At 39.1% G+C, this 18,712-nt stretch overlaps 1 protein-coding gene across 9 annotated transcripts in view; it reads right to left on the bottom strand.

Annotated features, from left to right (window-relative positions):
* The window catches only part of arhgap23a (Rho GTPase activating protein 23a), an 87,044-nt gene that overhangs the window by 4,799 nt on the left and 63,533 nt on the right, over positions 1 to 18,712 (bottom strand). For 5 of the 9 annotated variants that reach the window (XM_058769144.1, XM_058769143.1, XM_058769137.1 and 2 more), the window contains 16 exons: positions 16,151 to 17,834; positions 10,128 to 10,286; positions 9,580 to 9,694; positions 9,439 to 9,478; positions 6,390 to 6,527; positions 5,906 to 6,214; positions 4,663 to 4,724; positions 4,346 to 4,574; positions 4,104 to 4,256; positions 3,832 to 3,910; positions 3,614 to 3,687; positions 3,182 to 3,271; positions 2,177 to 2,302; positions 2,042 to 2,083; positions 1,837 to 1,930; positions 52 to 83 (listed from right to left, as the gene is read on the bottom strand). In XM_058769144.1, coding sequence (XP_058625127.1) covers positions 52 to 83; positions 1,837 to 1,930; positions 2,042 to 2,083; positions 2,177 to 2,302; positions 3,182 to 3,271; positions 3,614 to 3,687; positions 3,832 to 3,910; positions 4,104 to 4,256; positions 4,346 to 4,574; positions 4,663 to 4,724; positions 5,906 to 6,214; positions 6,390 to 6,527; positions 9,439 to 9,478; positions 9,580 to 9,694; positions 10,128 to 10,286; positions 16,151 to 17,834 — 3,426 coding nt within the window. The remainder of the gene's footprint in view (positions 1 to 51; positions 84 to 1,836; positions 1,931 to 2,041; positions 2,084 to 2,176; positions 2,303 to 3,181; positions 3,272 to 3,613; positions 3,688 to 3,831; positions 3,911 to 4,103; positions 4,257 to 4,345; positions 4,575 to 4,662; positions 4,725 to 5,905; positions 6,215 to 6,389; positions 6,528 to 9,438; positions 9,479 to 9,579; positions 9,695 to 10,127; positions 10,287 to 16,150; positions 17,835 to 18,712) is intronic. The other 4 variants (XM_058769138.1, XM_058769140.1, XM_058769141.1 and 1 more) reach the window with 3 other exon arrangements.

The following is an 18,712-nucleotide window of genomic DNA, read 5'->3' as shown; positions in this document are numbered from 1 at the left end:
TACAAATAAAGACAGAACACACATATTAAACAGTTTTTGGTCAATACTGACCTTGGATTTTGCAGAATCACTGTTGGTTGAGTCTGGCCAGTTAAAAACAGGGAGAAACGGGGAGAGAGATTTTAAGAGGAAGTTAGTGAAGTTAACAAATATTTTGGTACCATGTTAAATATATGCTGTATTAATGAGAGGCACAGAGGAGGATCAACCTTGTGATTGTCAGTAAGTTAACTTAATACATTAATAAAGAAAGACCTATAGCAGCCTCTGTATCAATCATTGAGCATCACCCCCAGAAACAGTGATTGTGAGACAGTGTTCACACAAGATCCAGTATAAACAGCATCTGTGCAATAAACAACCAGCCACTGATTGTCAGTTAATGTTCCAATGTGAACAGGGTCTTAGAAGAAAAAGTGAAGGAGCCCATATATGCAGCGGTAAAGAAAGCGCACACTGATGACATCACATCACATACTGATGGCATCGACCCACGAAAGAAGCTACGGGAAGGCCAGGGCAGAAACAGTAATCGTCAGAGGGGGAGAAGGACGAAACAAACACAGTTTGCCACCACGCACAGGCCCCGTTTACCTGCCTTTGTTTTCAAAAGTAACGTTAATTACGTTAACTCTTCAATATTGTTTAGATTTTGCACAAATCATTTTACATGAAATTTACTTTTGTGATACATACCACTACCGTTCAAATGTTTTTAAAGGAGAGGACATAAAATTACATTTACATATAAAAAACTACCAAAAAACTGTTCTCAGCAAAAATTGTTTTCAGCACTAATAATAATAAGAAATAAGCTGCAAATCAGCATATCAGAATGATTTCTGAAGGATCATGTGACACTGATTCCTTTTGATCATGTGACACTGAAGCCTGGAGTAATGATGCTGAAAATTCAGATTTGCAATCACAGAAATTGAAACAGGTTGCATTTTAAAATATATTCAAACTGAAATTACTATTGAACGATCTTTGTAAAAATAGCTTATAATATTTTTACGGTATTTTACTGTATTTTTCATCCAATAAATGCAACCATATGAAACCTTGTTCGAAAACATTCAAAAAATCTTACCGACCCAGTTTGAACGATACTGTATATGGTCTATACTAAGCAGTACCTAGTTATTTAGTCAGAACTGAAATGTAAACTATAACATTTCAACTAGAAATGTACAAAAAAAAAAATCATTTAAGAAACACTTTAAATAACACATTAAGTTGCTATTTTTAATTTAGACCTACGTTATCACGCTCTAAAATGACAAAATATTAGATACACCTGAGCTATTCTATTTGAATGTGGTTGGTTTGAATGAGAGGATAAAAAAGTATCCTGTTGACAGCTTTATTTAGCACTTTGAATAACACAGATGTTATCAGCAGATGTAAACGGGGCCATAAACACCTCCATCACTTGTGCATATACTGTAGCCATTAAACACACACTCATGACCGCACACACACACACACACACACACACACACACACACACACACACAGAGAGTGCATGGCAGGGGAAACCCATCCTACCGCAGTGGTTGTTCCACAGGCTCAGCTAAGAGAGGGATGCAGAAATGTACAGAGAAAGACAGCAGAACGTGAATATAATAAAAGAGATTGTTTAAAAAAAGAAACCAAATCTCAGAGAAGTAAAGAACCTTCAACATGCAGCAACACAGAAACATGTTGGACCTGCTGCTGTTTACTACTGTCACATGCTCAACAGACAGACCTGTCCATCCACATGCAGATGAACTATAACTGGCTGTTATTTAACCTGAATATTGTTGGTTGTAACTTGTTAAGCACTCTCACCTGATGCCTCCCCTAGCGGGCCTGTCCGACCAATATTAGAGAGGAGGTGATCTATGTTTGGGGCGGGCTGAACATCCTCTGTGTCCACTGGTGTCTGAGGGGTAAATATTTAGCCACGAAAAAATTTACAATTTAAAAGCTTAGTTATTTAGTCATATAGATCACTTAATATTTAATTATTTTTTATGCAAACAAACAAACAAACCTTTTCATCTTTTTCGTGTTCTTCACTGAAAAACCAGGCATGCTGTGTAGAGAGCAAGACAATCAATCATGGTTTAATTAAAATGAAGACTAGCTGTAAAACCGGTGGTAATTTTTTGTCAGCTGTGTGACTCACGTGCTGAATGAGTGTCTCCACAATCTTGTAGCGGTCAGGCATGTGGGTGACCATGTCTGTCATGTTGTCCTCTGAGGTCCGGACAAGAGTGGGGCCAAACACCAGCGCCAAATTACGCGGCTCCATCTGCACATACACAAGTGCTCAGTAAAATATCCTACAGCTAACATGAACCAGCATGCTACTGTACATGAGCAACTCTGCTGCTTTTTTCCTGTTAATCTGTAATAAAATGTAATCAGTATTACTTATTCAAATCTCTAGACTATTTGCAAAGGTCTGCTGCATAGGCAAGGAAAGAAGACATGACCCAGCTGGTTTTTAAACTCAAAACAAATCCAAATTAATATATAAAAAACAACACCTGTGTTTAATTATGCTTTGTATATACCAAAGGTCAAAATATACTGTCATTTAAAATAATGAAATATCTGAATCACTCCTAGTGAAAAATAAATACATTAAAATTGATTTGAAATACATTTATTTCATGCTAAGTATACTACAAATACATTTACATATTTATGTGCTTAATAAAAATATTCTGCAATTGTATTTGTTGTATACTAAACTGGTATACTTAAAGTCTGCTAAAAATTGGAACAACTCATTTTGTGCTTAATGCACTTTAATTGTGCGGAAGTAGTGCTGAAGTCCAACCCTAAAGATATACTGAAGTATATTTGTTTGTGCTAAAGTGGAACTACTGTAAGATTACTTCAGGTACACTTTAAATATCTTGCATTTAAAGACAGATATTATTCAAAGATCATACGGTCCTCATCAATGGTGACATTAAAACACAATTTAGGCTTAATATTAAGAAATGTGCCTTGTGCACAAGCAGTATTCCAAATAAAGTTTAATTATGATTTTTATATCAGTAAGCGATATATATCAGTAAATACTCTATGTTAAAAGATTTTAACTCTACTTAGTATGAAATAATGTATTTTAAATAAATTATTTTTTTCTACTAGGGACAGAAAAGCAAGTATTGCTCACTTTGTTCTTCTCAGAGTGGTCTGCCACAGTCTTTAGGTGTCCAATTAGAAATTTTAGAGTGTGGAAGTAATGATCTGGTAAATCATGCATCTGCAGGAAGACAAAGAGAGACAAAAGAAAAGGTCAATAGAAAAACAAAGCAAAGGAAATACAAAATAAATGCTATACACTACTGTTAAAAAGTTTGGGGTCAGTTTTCTTTTTTAAATGTGACAAAGTAAAATCAAATATTTCAGGTTCTTTTGAACTTTGTATTGATCACAAAATTCTGAATGAAAATATGCATATATTCTAAAATATTGTAATTAAATAAATACAGGCCTTGGTGAGCATAAGCAAAAAAAATCTTACAGATCTCAAACTTTTCAACGGTAGTGTAAATTTGCAGCAAAATGTGGCTTTTAAAGTAACATGCTGAAAACAAGTTCATACCAGTTTCTTCATTGTCTTTAGCCTATCACTGGCATTCTCCATCCGATTGGCCTCAATAAAGTCATTGTATTTGTCTTCAAGAGGATAATAAGAAACAGAAACAGAAGGATAAAATACTTCATACCTTTCAAAACATATTTCTTCAGGATTCCACTGTATTTACCGTTTTATGCACATAAAATAGCACTAAATCACAGTTGGCGTGCTCATAATCTCACCATCTGTGAAGAGGGGTTCTGGGAGTTTACGGAAGAAGGACTTTAGCAGGCTGCTGACCACATTCAGGTCCTGCCATTTCTGTACAGGAGTAAAAAGTGAAAGCAGTTGTTGAACCCAATTATCATATGAGGTCCTCAGTATGAGGAAGCATCCGCTTAAACATGGGAAGTGAATATAACCAGTATGTTGACTCAGTCTCAAAGAGCCAGTGGCAATTTAACAATGACAGTGTCTCTGACAGAGATCGCGTGTGTGCGAGTAAACAGCTCACCTCCTCAGCGATGTTGATGTCTGCTCCTTTGTTGAGCTGCTCCTGCAGACTGGACACTACTGCATTGTTTCCTGGCACCCTGTAGATCCCTGTATACTCCAGACCCATGTCTTCCACCAACCCACAGCAGATCTCCACAATCTGGGGAATGAACTACACAAACAATACACACGTAAACATACTAACCTAAACTTATCAGTAAGCAGAAGAAACACATTCAGCACACTGCAAAAAGGACACACCTTGTTGTTCGTAGCAGGCTGGCAGTCCTCTAGACGCACACCAAATGCTTTAGGACTTGCTTTTTTAGACTTCTTCATTATATTTATGCCCCATGGGGATTTAGGGGGGCTGCTTTCATCTTTGGCCTCGTGTTTTGGGGAACGCGGAGGTGCGCTGTTGTCTTGCTTACTGAGCAGAAATGTCATTCGAGGCACTCTGGGTGAGGAGTCTGGTTTATTACCCGTTGGACTACAGGAGGGAACCAAGAAGAGGATGATAGTTTTAAATTTGGAACAGTGAAATGTGTTAAAAATGCTACAATGATCTCCAATCTCACCTTTGCTTCCTGTAGTCATTAAGTTTCTTATTGATGAGAGCTTGTCGCGAGAAACCCAATTCCTACAGACAAATATGAATAAAGAGCATTTAAACTTAATTGAAAAACGATGAATTGTCCCACCCCAAACACCACTGGTTGAGCAAATTTAGCCATTTTGGGCAGTGCAAACCACAGAGCCAAAGTGTTCGGGGAAATTAACCTACAAGCTGTGCTATCGGTAATGAGAACTACAAAAAACTGTAAATGAAAACATTTTCACACACTAAAATAAAACCTAAAACATAACTGGAAAACTAAAAATAAATAGGAAAAATTAAAAGTACATTTTCATATTTCTTAAACAAACAAACAAAAAAGTGCTTGATTTTAATTTTAGTTTTCCCCATAAATGCTAGGTTTTATTTTAGCATGTGCACAAAATAAAAAAAAAAATAGAAAAGAAAATAAAATTTACTTTTTCCCAAGCATGTTGGGTTTTGTTTTAGCACATTCATAAATTAAATTAAATTAAATTAAATTAAATTAAATTAAATTAAATTAAATTAAATTAAATTAAATTAAATTAAATTAAATTAAATTAAATATATACAGTGTATATATATATATGGTAACACTTTACAATAAGGTGTCATTTGTTAGCATTAGTTAATGTATTAACTAACATGAACAAACAATGATCAATACATTTATTACACTATTTATTCATCTTTGTTAACGTTAGTTAATCAAGATACAGTTGTCCAATGTTAGTTCATAGTGCATTAACTAATGTTAACAAACACAACTTGAGAATATAATAATGCATTAGTAAATGCTGAAATTAACATTTAACTAAGATTAATAAATGCTGTAGAATTATTGTTCATTCTTAGTTCATGTTCACTAATGTTGTTAACTAATGAACCTTATTGTAAAGTGTTACCATATATATATATATATATATATATATATATAGATAGATAGATAGACAGATAGATAGATAGATAAAAGTCCATATATTATGGCCATATTCCATATTTATTAGCACACCTGGAAGTGATAGCAAAGCCTGCTGACAGTAAACAGCAGTAAGAGAGGAAGCAGATCTCAAAAACACAATATAAACATGCACTGCTTCCTGCACAGGCAATGACAACCTCAAAAATCCAGTGCCATTCATCTGGACAAACCCAGAACAACAAATTTAGTCTTGCCATTTCATTCGGTTGAAGTCTATGTGCCATCATTCTCACACTCTCACCTCGTTGTCAGTCTTGCTGTTTTCTCTGATGACTCTGATCCACTCTAGCATGTCGTCTCTGTCCTCCGCTTGTAGCAGGTATTCACAGAAGTCCTGTGTGGTCAACCTCAGCGCGTGTTTGCGCTTCGTTTCGCTGTACGCAATGTCCACAAGGCAGCCCCGGATACTGATTGGCTGCTCCTCTTCGGCCCCGCCTCCCAGCGCCGCCCCTTTAAGCACTGCCTCTCGCTTGTCTTTGTAAAGGAACAGAGAGTGGGTCCGAAGCACGGAGAACACCCGCCTCCAAGGCCAGATGGCACTACCCACCTTCTGCAAGAGAGACCGAAAAGACAAATCTCATCCATCAGATCATACAGGTGACTAATTACTGTGGTCTGTTAACGGTCTCCTAAAACCTTTCGGTTACAAGCCCATGTCTTTATCTAAGCCACTAACAACTGCTCCCCCGGATTATAAATTAACCCTCTCTGTCTGATTGGCTTACCTTGCCCTTCTCCGTGTGGATCTGTTTAAAGTGGAGCCAGCCTTCTCTCTTCACGTCACTGTAGCTGATGCTGCCCAGCTCCGAGGTAGAGTGTCGTTTAGAGCGAGCTTCTTCTGCAGCACCCAGACTGTCCAGAGACTAAACCATGACACGGGACAGAGAAATACACAACTGTGACACTGACATGGAACTACAGTATGAAACGAACCAGAATACAGGAAGAGAACATTTAAAGCTGCATACTACAGCGTTTTAATTTAAAATATCATACAATTCAATTTGAAACAAAATGGATATTTTTAACTTTTTCATCCATTCTTGGGTAATGGGAAAATGATAACCAATAGTTAAATAACTATTTAGGCATTTGTTTAGCAAACACACATATTCAATTGGAAAAAGAAAAATAGATGACGGAGAGGTCAAAACTGTTATTATAGCATGGATTATAATGTGGCTGGAATGCTGTATTGACCACTGTTGTTACTGTTAACTAAAACTATTAAAATAGTTTTTGTTCAATGAAAAAGCAATAATAATAAAAATATTAGTTGAAAAACTTCAACTTAAAAAATTAGATGTTGCCTTTGCAACTAACAGAAATAAAAAATTAAGTACTAAAATTACTAAAACGAAATAAAATTGATAGAAATTAAATGTATTTTTATACAAAAATGAATTAAAATTGACAGATGCACATACAGTTTTTAAACTTAAAATTAAATTGAAAACTTAGTTAAATGTATTATTAAAGCTTAACTATAATAGTATATACACACACACACAAACAGTGTCTCACACCCCTCACATTTCGGCAGTCATTTTAGTATATCTTCTCAAGGGACAATTCTATAGAAATTATACTTGGATATATTTTAGAGTAGTCAATGTGCAACTTGTATAGCAGTAAAGATTTACTGTCCTCTGAAAATAACTCAACATTCAGCCATTATTGTCAAAAAAGCTGGCAACAAAAGTGAGTACACCCTAAGTGATAACAGCTATACGTCATTTAACCATGCAAGGCCACATGTCCTATTCATCATGTTCATGTTTTTGTCTGCTTGACAGGACTATACCAAATATGTGTACCTTGTTTTAGAGCAGTTAAAATTTGGTGCTTTGAGTACAGTTCTCTCATACTGACTACTGGATGTTCAACATGGCACCTCATGGCAAAGAACTCTCTGAGGATTTGAGAATTAGGATTGTTGCTCTCCACAAAGATGGCCGAGGCTATAAGAAGATCAGTAACACCCTGAAACTGAGTTACAGTACAGTGGCCAGTGGCATACAGAGGTTTTCCAAGACGGGTTTCACTCGGAACAGGCCTCGCAAGGGTTGATCAAAGAAGTTGAGTCCTTGTGCTGTGCTTCAGGTGCAGAAAAACAGATGCATGAGTGCTGTCAGCATTGCTTTAGAGCAGTGGTCTCAAACTCAAATCCTGGAGGGCCACAGCTCTGCAGAGTTTACTCCAACCAGCTCCAAATCACACCTGCTTGGAAGTTTCTAGTAATCCTGAAGACCTTGATTAGCTGGATCAGGTGTGTTTGATTAGGGTTGGAGCTAAACTGTGCAGAGCTGTGGCCCTCCAGGAATTGAGTTTGAGACCAATGCTTTAGAGGTTGCAGAAGTGGAAGGTCAGCTTGTCAGTGCTCAGACCATACGCCGCACACTGCAACAAGTTGGTTTGCATGGCCGTCGTCCCAGAAGGAAGCCTCTTCTGAAGCTGGCTCACAAAAAAACCTGCAAACAGTTTGCTGAAGACAACCTGTCCAAGAGCATGGATTACTGGAACCATGTCCTGTGGTCTGATGAGTCTAAGGTAAACTTGTTTGGCTCAGATGGTGTCCAGCATGTGTGGTGACGCCCTGGTGAGGAGCACCAAGAAAATTGTGTCTTGCCTACAGTCAAGCATGGTGGTGGTAGCGTCATGGTCTGGGGCTGCATGAGTGCTGCTGGTGCTGGGTAGCTGCGGTTCATTGAGGGAAACATGGATTCCAACATGTACTGTGACATTCTGAAGCAGAAGATGATGCCCTCCCTTCAGAAACTGGACCGAACAGCAGTTTTCCAACATGACAACGACCCCAAACAAACCGACAAGATGACAACTGCCTTGCTGATGAAGCTGAAGGTGAAGATGATGGAGTGGCCAAGTATGTCTCCAGACCTGAACCCTAATGAACACCTGTGGGGCATCCTCAAGCTGAAGGTGGAGAAGCACCATGTGTCTAACATCCAGCACCTCCATAATGTCATTATGGAGTGGAAGAGGATCCCAGCAACAACCTGCACAGCTCTGGTGAACTCCATGCCCAGGAGGATTAAGGCAGTGCTAGATAACAATGGCGCCCCTACAAAATATTGACACTTTGGACACAGTTTTGACATGTTCACTTAGGATGTACTCATTTTTGTTGCCAGTTATTTAGACAATAATGGTTATATGTTGAGTTATATTTAGAGGACAGTAAATTTGTACTTCTATACAAGCTGCACATTGACTACTCGAAAATATATCCAAGTTTCATTTGTGTAGTATTTTCCTTTGAGAGGATATACAAAAAATTTTGCTGAAATGTGAGGGGTATACTCACTTTTGTGAGATACTGTGTATATATATATATATATATATATATAACAAAAACTTCAATTGAAATTAAACTGATAACTAAAAACATAAAAATAAAATCCAATTAAAAAAAAATAAAAAAATATATAATGGTATATAAACGATTCCAGCCAGAAGAAGCTGAAAATATGCATTGTACTTAGAGAATATAGCATATGCTAATTTGCATCTCGAGCCTCTAGAAAGGCTTTTCTTAAAAAATAATAATAATGAAAAAATATTAGTCAAAAAAAGGTAATAACAATACTCAAATAAAACTGGTATTGACCAATCAGCATCCAACATCTGATCTATACACAGAAATATATCAGATTACGTTGACTAATGTTGACTCAAAACAATACAGTTTTGTTCATGCCGAAATTTTGGGGTGTATGACCCAGTTTCTACGGTAATTTAGGAAATTAAACTCACCCCTTCAGTAAAGAAGCTCTTAACTCTTTTTGGAATCCTCCTGTTGAAGAAGCACAATATGTTCAAAAATAAAATAAACTCACACATTCTTACTTAAGTGTGAAGCGTATTTAATTCTAGTAGTAAAGTCCCAAAACTCACGAGAAGACCCGCCCTTCTTCTCTATATGCATTAAGCCCCTCATCACATGACTTGGAGCGCTCAGTGGTGATGGCCAGCAGGTAAGAAGAGCGACGATTAGACTTGGGATCACCTGCTTATAGAGACAGAAAAAGAGAGGCATCCATTCATTACAAACAGCGAAAATGACAAAGAACTGTTACACAGGAAAAGAAGAGATAGAGCTGATGAAGGACAGTTAGTGTGGAGTTGGTAAGGATACAGGAAGTAATTTGAGATTAGGAGGTAGGAAGGCGGTCATCTTCATCACAGTCTCAGTGAAGTCCAAAGACGGTGCACGGGCGTTACCGAACGATCATGTGAGCATATGCAGTACAGCATGCACATATACATTTGACTTATTTGTGCTGTGTGAGTACGCATGCAGTAGGAGGAGCTTTACAGCGATCACATGCAGCTTCTGAATGTTTAAATAATTTCGTAAACTTGTCGCGATGTTTTCATGTACGCAGTGATTTGATCATTTAGTAGTAACAGTAACAGTGTTTCTCTTTCTCAGCGTCACTCACTGCAGTCTTGGGAGAAAAGGCGGTTGAGGGGAAAGGTGAAGGTTGGGGAGGCGGGGCTTGTGGCCACAGCAGGGGCGGAGTTTATTCCGCCACTGGACACGACGGAGGAGGCGGGGACATGACGTGCCCGCAGATCTGCACTTGGACTGGTCGGCTCATCTGTGGGAGGAGTGGAACGGAGGAAAGGATAGGAAAAGGGGAGGAGGAAGGAAGGAAGGAAGGAAGACAAGAATAAAAGAAAGTTATATTGGAAAAAGGAGCAAGATTGAAAGAAGGGAAACCAATAACAAGGAAGGAGGGAAAGGTTAGAGGGAAAGCAAAATGGTGTTGCACAGTTAATTTCAAGATATTTAAATATCATAATACACCAAAACACAAGAAACTCTTCCTCTCTGACACACGAGTGCATAGAAAAGTAAACAACTGAATTTCCAAACACTCAATTTATTGCAAAACCTAATGAGATTTAGACACTCTTAAAGAGAGGAGGAGTAATCGAGTGTTACTGTAAGCAGAAGCTATATCTGTACCCACTCATCATGTGTTAAAGCAATTAATGTTAAAGCATGTAATATGTGACAAAGTGAAAATTGATAAGAGAAGAAAGAGAAAGAATGAATAAATCATACAGCATTTTGTACCTGACTCGTGGTCCTCCATGAAATATGTGTTCAATGTGGAACTGAGATGTACAAGTGCTTTTTGTATCAGCACATGGTTTCAGTTCTTGCTAAAAGCATTGTGCTCAGTGTTGTGCGTTTCTCGTGGGAAGTAGTTGGTTGCTGCAGGTATGCTTTTATAACAACCTCTTTGGTGTGGTTAACTGGTTAAAGCTAATAATACATTAAAATACAAATCTTGTCAAAGTCTTTCTTTTCCCCAAATGCCTCATATATAAGAACATATTAGCCATGTGTGAGTGAGATGAGTGGCACCTTCAATGAATTCTTTAAAAAACCCTGTTTTCAAAGCATGTGCTTGCACTTATGTGTCAGGTCTTTCTTGACCTGGGCAGTAACATGATCGCTTCAAAAACACAACTTGGCAGCACGTTGGTATTTCAGTGACTAAGGAGATTCTGTCAACCAGTAAACCACCTGCAACAACATCTGGTCAACACCACCAGGTGGCAGCAGAACATAAACACCGCTAAACAAGAGGATTTCTAAACAAGGTTTGGCTGGTTAGCACAGTCCAGATAGCTCTAGGCCCAGTTGTTCAAAAGTAATTTGATCAGATTTTGGCGGATTAGAGGAAATCTTGAAAATGGTTTGTTTAAAAGAAAAAACAAAGGATTCTGGGATTGGAGTTGATCGTGTAATCCATTTTTGGTTTTGATCTGGATCAACCCTATAATATGGGTTCTTCAAAACACATTTTGGTGGAATTGGCATACTTTTGATCCAAAAAAAAATTCAGGATTATCCTGATCCCAGTAGAAACTTGGATTCAGAGAGATTTCAGCAACAAAATGTACTAAAACTTGAAAATTGTTCAAATAATACGCATTTAGTAGTAAATATACACGTATAGCCCCCCAAACAGCTGTCAATAACAAACAAAAATAATAAGCTGAATCAAATTTTAATAGTCATTTATCATCCTTTTCAAAACTAGCAAAACGAAAAGTGTTCTTGTTGTTCCATCAGCCAATCAGTGTTGCTATGATGTAATTTTCCTGCTTTGATTAGTCACATCATGACATTTACGGATCAGGTGACTAGACCAATAAAACCAGGCTGAGGGAGTTGAGAAGAAGGTTAATGCTAACAGACGGCTTTCTCCAGGTATAATACAGACCCTCTTGTTTCTACAAAGCTTCTAAAAGCTTAAAATGATATTTCACCCTAAGAACACTCACCCTCAGGTTGTTCCAAACCTGTAAGACCTTCATTCATCTTCAGACACAAATTAAGATATTTCTGATGAAATCCGAGAGCTCTCTGACCCTGCATAGATAGCAACGGTACTACCACAAGTCCCAGAAAGGTAGTAAGGACATTGTTAAAATAGTCCATGTGGCATCAGTGCTTCAACCTTAATGTTATGAAGCTACAAGAACACTTTTTGTGCGCAGAGAAAACAAAAATAACGACTTTATTCAGCAATTTCTTCTCTTCTACGTCAGTCTCTGCAGCACATTGACGAGAGTATCACGATTCGTGTCAGTTGCGTTGCTGTCTATGGAGGGTCAGAAAGTGCTCAAAAATATCTTAATTTGAGTCTGAAGATGAATGAAGGTCTTACAAGTTTGGAACGACATAAGGGTGAGTAATTAATGACAGAATTTTCATTTTTGGGTGAACTATCCCTTTAAGAAGTAGGTCCCCTGTTTAAACTTATCAGCATGCTGCTCTCTATTCTCATTATTTGTGTTTCTTTATCTCTGTGCACAACTTTTTGTGATAATAATGTGACTATATCTCAGCCATCCATCTCTTCCGACTTCATATGAAGTCCACTTCTTTTCTTCTTTGACATCAGTTAATCAGATTTTTAACTGTCTCCAAAATTCATAACAATACACACATCAACCAACCTCTAATTAAATATGTTTGTCTTAAATCAAGTGAATCCTCTTTCTTTTAATTCTCTGATGTTGTCAACTCTTTCTCTCTCACACTAGAAGGGAGCAGGGGCGGAAACATTCCCAATCTAGGATGTGGAATCTGGACTGTGCTTGTTTTCCAGCCACTGGCAGAAATAGCTGTTCTGTGGGTTTAACAAAGGCCCTCATTACTGAAGCCTGAGTATGAGCTCACACACACACACACACACACACACACACATAGTGTGTATCATAGAGTCTGTATCATGGACATACAACACTAGCACATACAAAATCCATCTGTACTACTTCAACATCAGTCATGTGCAACAGTCTTATTTTGAGGTTCAGATGAGATGCTGTAAATAACCCAACCCACCAGAAGTACTAACATGAACGGACTCTCACTGACCACGATAGCAGTCTTTCTGCAGACATATCCACAAAACCAGAGTGAAGAACACAAATATAACGAACATGGCGAGGTTTCCTTTTATAATGTCACAAATCAAAATGAAACCAGGCCTGACAACACTGTAATATGAGCAAAAGTGTGGTGAGAGGGATTTCTCCAAAAACGAGATGGGTTTTAAGGGAGACGACATGTGTGTGGATGTGCAAATATCTTTTGCGTGTAGCGTGTTAGTGTGTTAATGGTTGGTGGAGCGAAGACTCCTCCCCTTTTTATTGGAGACACAATGACCACATTGAGGGCAGAAAGAGCTGAGTGTGTCGATTGTGTCCGGTAATATCTGATTGTGTGTGAGAGTGTATGCGTGTGTCCTTCACCCCTAACCCTGAAAACCCCTGCTCCCTGCCCCTCTTCCTTCTGCCATTCTCAGTTCATTACATGATTATAAAGTGCAAGTCTTCAGCAACTAAACAACGCAAAAGTAAACAGTGTGTGATACAACTAAATTCACTCCAAAACTATTTTAACTTTCCTCATTCCTCTGAAAAATGTTTTTCCTGAAATGACCCTTCACTAAGCTCCACCTCCCTCAGTTACTGTTGCTAACTGAGACAAGTTTTACAGAAACTTCAGTAAGAATGAACCAGAGATTTCTGATCAGCGTGACTTCTAGTAAAATATGTTCATAAAGTGATGAAAACTGATTGGGTATTATTATTCTGTGGGCTGGAATGAATAAAGATATTTGTTTGTTATGTGTTTTTTCCTTAGAATATATTAATTTTGGAGTAACCTGGTTACCAGGTAAGTTATGCAGTAACCAGGGTTATTATAGTTACCTACAATAAAATCATTATTTTTTTATTTTTTTATTTGAAATAAAGCAAACATTAACTAAAATAAAATAAAATAAAATAATATATAACAAATTTAAATAAAAATGAAATAAAAGCGATATAGGCAAATTTACAAAAACTAACCCTAACCCAAAACAAAATTACAAAAATTTTAACAAATGAAATATATATATATATATATATATATATATATATATATATATATATATACATACATACATACACTACAATAGTATGATAATTATCCTAAAATAACACTTTCAAGACCAAAAGTTTGTCTAAAAATCTCAATTTTAAACAAGGCATGAACAGGCTTTTAATTTGTTGCATGCTGTAGATTGATATATGTAGATATGGCCCTATGCAATGAATATTATTTATGCTTCCTGGTTGTAATCATGACTTGAATGTCATCTTTCAAAACAAGATCCAATTGCACAAACACAATAACTCAGTTTGAAAACCATTCACCCCAAATTAATAAGAGAAATTCCAGTACAAACAACTCCACTGACATGGCAGGTAGAGCAAGAACAGACTGTCAGTTGTGTTTTTATCAGTATGGTGTAACATGCCCCAGCTTGTGAGCATTTCTGTTAGTTTCAGTTTAGTCCTCTCTGTTTCTGCCTCCATCAATCTCTGGGATACACCGACCTGTTCTCATCCTAAATATGTAGTCACATTTTTGCAAGACTTCACAACTTCTCCTAAACATACACAAACAAATAACGTAAGCAAGATCATTTTAATAAAATGTAATCAAACTGAAGGGTCTAGCTCAAGGGGTGTTGCCAGTGTACAGGTGTGTGGTAGCAGAAACAAGCTTCTCGTCTGTACTGAATGCAGAAGGTGGGGCACTCTTATGCATAGTGGTTTTAGGCTTAACCTCCCTCAGGAATGAATGCACTGCACTAACAACAGCTTATGCAATCACAACAGATCATAAAAAGATGTCCAGCAGTGAAAAGATCCGAACGATCTAAAAATCACAAAGAAATAGGCCTGAAATGAAGTGGTTTTGTTTTAATGTTGCCATTACAACTTCTAATGCAATGTTAAAGGAAAGCAAATGACCAACTGAAAGCTTTTAAGGAAACTGCAAAATCAATAGCACTCCACTTGAATCCAGCTGTGCTATAAACATATAATTAGAGGAAACAGAGATTCATGGCCAACCATATATAACCACCCTGTAGCACATTTAACAGTAAGAGTTTTGGTGTCTATGTGTCCATCACCGTTTGTTTTGATTGTTTTGCATTCAGCCAGCCATTTTGTTTCAGATTTCCTCTTGCACTCTGGTTTAGTAATAAAGGCAAGCAGAGACAAGATCACATTGAGCTACAGGCCAGAGCAAACACACAAACTACACACACTTAGACAGCTGCTTTTTTTTTTTTTTTTTTTAAATAAAACCAATTCAAACCCTAACCTTACCCTAAGACTTTACTTATTTAGTTTATTTATAAACCAATTCCACATTTAAGGGTAACTTAGTTAACATCAGCAGATATTTTTCAGCTATTTTGTCCCTAAAATAAGGGTAGGTTATAAAACACACTTACTCACACAGCTGTGCCTTAGCCAATCAATCAGCATTTCTACAGTATGTAAACAGTATTCGAGACAATTCACTTCAAGTCCTTTAGCTTCATAGTGTTCCCATAACTCAAACAGTCATGCGTGGCTAGTAGGCACTAGTAATGCAAGGGTCATGAGCTCAATTCCCAAAGAATGCCGTCAATTTGGACAGAAGCGTCTACTAAAACTGTAGAAACAGGATGGAACTGGGTGAGGCACTAGAAGAGTGGAAAAAGAAGGAGAGGAAGAACGAAAAATAGGACTACTTTAAATCCAGTAAGTCTGATTCAGCTACAGACAACTAATATTGTCAGGCTGACCATGGGAGATTCCAGCATTACCTAATGCACAGACATGCACACTGGTTCACCAGACATAGGAAATGAAGGGTAAGACCAGTGGGGTTGTGAGTTATTAAGACAGTCATTCCCATCAGTCTATTTTAATGGTGTCTGGATACTTAATCAGTTTCCTTGTTAAAATAACAACCATGTGCAGGATAGAGCGAGCAAATGATGGGAAGAGAGGAAGAGAGAGAGAGAAACCGAGAACTAGATAGAACGGTATTCTGAATACACCAAGAAGAAAAGGAGAACATGAGTGTCAATGAGAAGTAGGGGCTTACCTATGAAGGGAATCGACGCGAGGGAATCATCCTCTATTGATAGGGGTGGCAGGTTACCGTTCGTACGACGATGGGAAATAGCACTCTCCGTTTTGGCAGGGGGCTCCGTAGGATCAGAGGTAAAGAGTAGAGGGTCACTGGAGTCAAGTGCTATGCCATAATGTGGATGTCGTAGGGCGTTCGCACCCCTTCGGCCGGTGGGTGGTTTCTGCCTCAGAACCACTTCCTGTGTCTGGGCTTCACCTGTCGCTTCCCCTGCCCCTCTGTCGTGATTAGTGGGTCGGTAAGTTCTGTCTTGTCCTTCAAGGGGTGTGGGAATAGCAGTTTTAGAGGAGGTGGTTGGTGGAGCTGGGGAAGGAGAGGCAGAGGGTGGAAGCCCCTCTGGAGGACTGGTTTTGGATGTAGGGATCCAGAGGTGTGGGCCTGTGTAAGAGGGGTCTCTGAAAGACTGGGCTTGCTGCAAGATACGGCCAGTTTTCCGGTTGAAAGAGGGGCTGTAGCTACGATAGCCAATTGGCTCCTCATCTAGACTCTGGCAAGAAGGCAAACGTCTTGCCTGTGGAGCTGCCTGCTGTGGTGGCGGAGTCTGAGATGAGTGTTGGTGCGCTGCGTGTGTGAGGTTTGGATGCTGAGGTGTGTGTTGGTGGTGGTGCTGCTGGATTTGGTGGTGTGACTCACAATGTCCACCACGTCTCAGATAGCTTTCAGTCCTGTTTGGAGGCTGCTGAACCCAAGTGGATCTTTCGAGTCGTGGTGAGAGTATCCCCACAGCTCGGTCGAGAGTTTCCAGTGAACGTCCCGAATGTCCGTACCGGCTTGCGAGAAGGTTTTCGGAGGACTTGCGCCCATAGGCCACCGCAGATGGGTGCTGTCCATAAGCATGCTCACCCTGCCAGTCTCCGTGGTTCCAGTGGGGATCGGCGTATGCTGCCGAGCTCTGCTGAAGCAGCAGCAATGTGTCTTGTGACGCACTGTGGGGAAATCCTGCTTGCTGTGAACGCCTGGCCCTTCCAAGCTCACCTAGACGGTCCTGTGAGAAGCTCCTCTGGCGTGGGTGCATGGAGCGAGAATTTGATCTCTCTCGTTCACGTTCCCGACCTGGTACTTGGCTGTAGTACCAGTTGGAAAGGGCTTGTTGGGTGCGTTCGCTGCGGCTGGATGGGGGTGTTGATGTTGACTGAGAAGGGCTGGCCCAAGGTGGGCTTTCCTTGCGGCCTCCGATGTGCCCCACATTGTGGTTGGCGAGATGAGCATGATGCAATGGGCTCATCATCCCTCCCGAGGAGGAAGATGATGAATATGAGCGTCCTCTCATTTGTCCGGTTGCCTGCTGTCCCCTGTCAGTCATTCCATACTGGATCTCCTCAGTTCGGTGTGCAGGGCTACTGTGACCAACACCTCCCGGCTCACAGCTCCTGCCCTCGGCTGCCCAGACGGCATTGGAAGCTACTGTCCGGTTGTCAAGGGGTGGAGAGGGACCAGACGAGGAGCCGGGCCAGCGGCTCCAGTTGTCCAGCTGGTTTTGCCCCATGTGTGAAGAAGCTGGGGCAGGGCTGGGGGGGTACCCCGCAGGAGGCTGGGTTTTTGTACGTGGAGGGTAGAGGACAGGGGGTGGTGGAGGAAGATTCTGGGCCTTTCCTGTATATGGATTGTTCCCTCTTAGGTAGGCATCATGGGAATATGCCTGAAAGAGAGAAATACAACTATTTAATTCTAAAGGAACATAAAGGGGTGACATAAGTTCAAGAGAGTAAGAAAGGCATCAAGGAGGAGTGGATGTGAAAAGTTCATAGAAAAAAAAGAACTAAGAGAGATGACATTACTATTACATACTGACCATGAGACACTATTACTATACTGATCATGTGATTGTGTCATAATACTGAGTTTCAGTGTAGTACTAGCTTATTTAGTTTTTCAAACACCAAGAATTGATTATGAATTAAGAATTGATTTAGTTTTAACATTAACTCTCTCTGAATATATTATAAATATATGTGATATTTAGATATATGGTTAAAGTAAGAAAATTACGTAAGAAAAGGATAAGGATAGGATAAGAGAAATTTAAAACTTAATTCACGTCATATTATAAGAAAGGTAAAACCACCTTCTAAATTAAATTTATCTTGTTTTAAGGATGTTTAAATAGAAATATGACAAATACTGATTTCGGTTACAAACGAGAAGACATCGACTCCAAAACCTCAACGACTTGCATGACCCATGCAGCGACTGCTCTGTAAGTGTAGAGAGGATGTCAAGCTGACCAGAAGCACCAGCCCTCCATCAACACTAACCTCAAAACACACTGACACAAACTCGACATGTGCTACATTAAGAATTTATTAACAAAACAGAGACATGGCTGGCTGACGAAACGCTGTCCGGCTCCAGGCAAGCAAATCGACTAACATAGCATAGTACATGCAGTCTGCTAATACATGCAAATACAACCAACACAGAAAACCGAAACTCACTAATAGAGAGAAACATTCCCTAAAGCTCCAATGTGTCAAACGTCTCTCGTTTTCTTTATAGTGTCCTCTTTAACAGCTTAAA

Source organism: Onychostoma macrolepis, chromosome 03 (genome assembly GCF_012432095.1).
Source record: "Onychostoma macrolepis isolate SWU-2019 chromosome 03, ASM1243209v1, whole genome shotgun sequence".
NCBI classification, from domain to species: Eukaryota; Metazoa; Chordata; class Actinopteri; order Cypriniformes; family Cyprinidae; genus Onychostoma; species Onychostoma macrolepis.
This window is presented reverse-complemented; position numbering and strand designations above follow the sequence as displayed.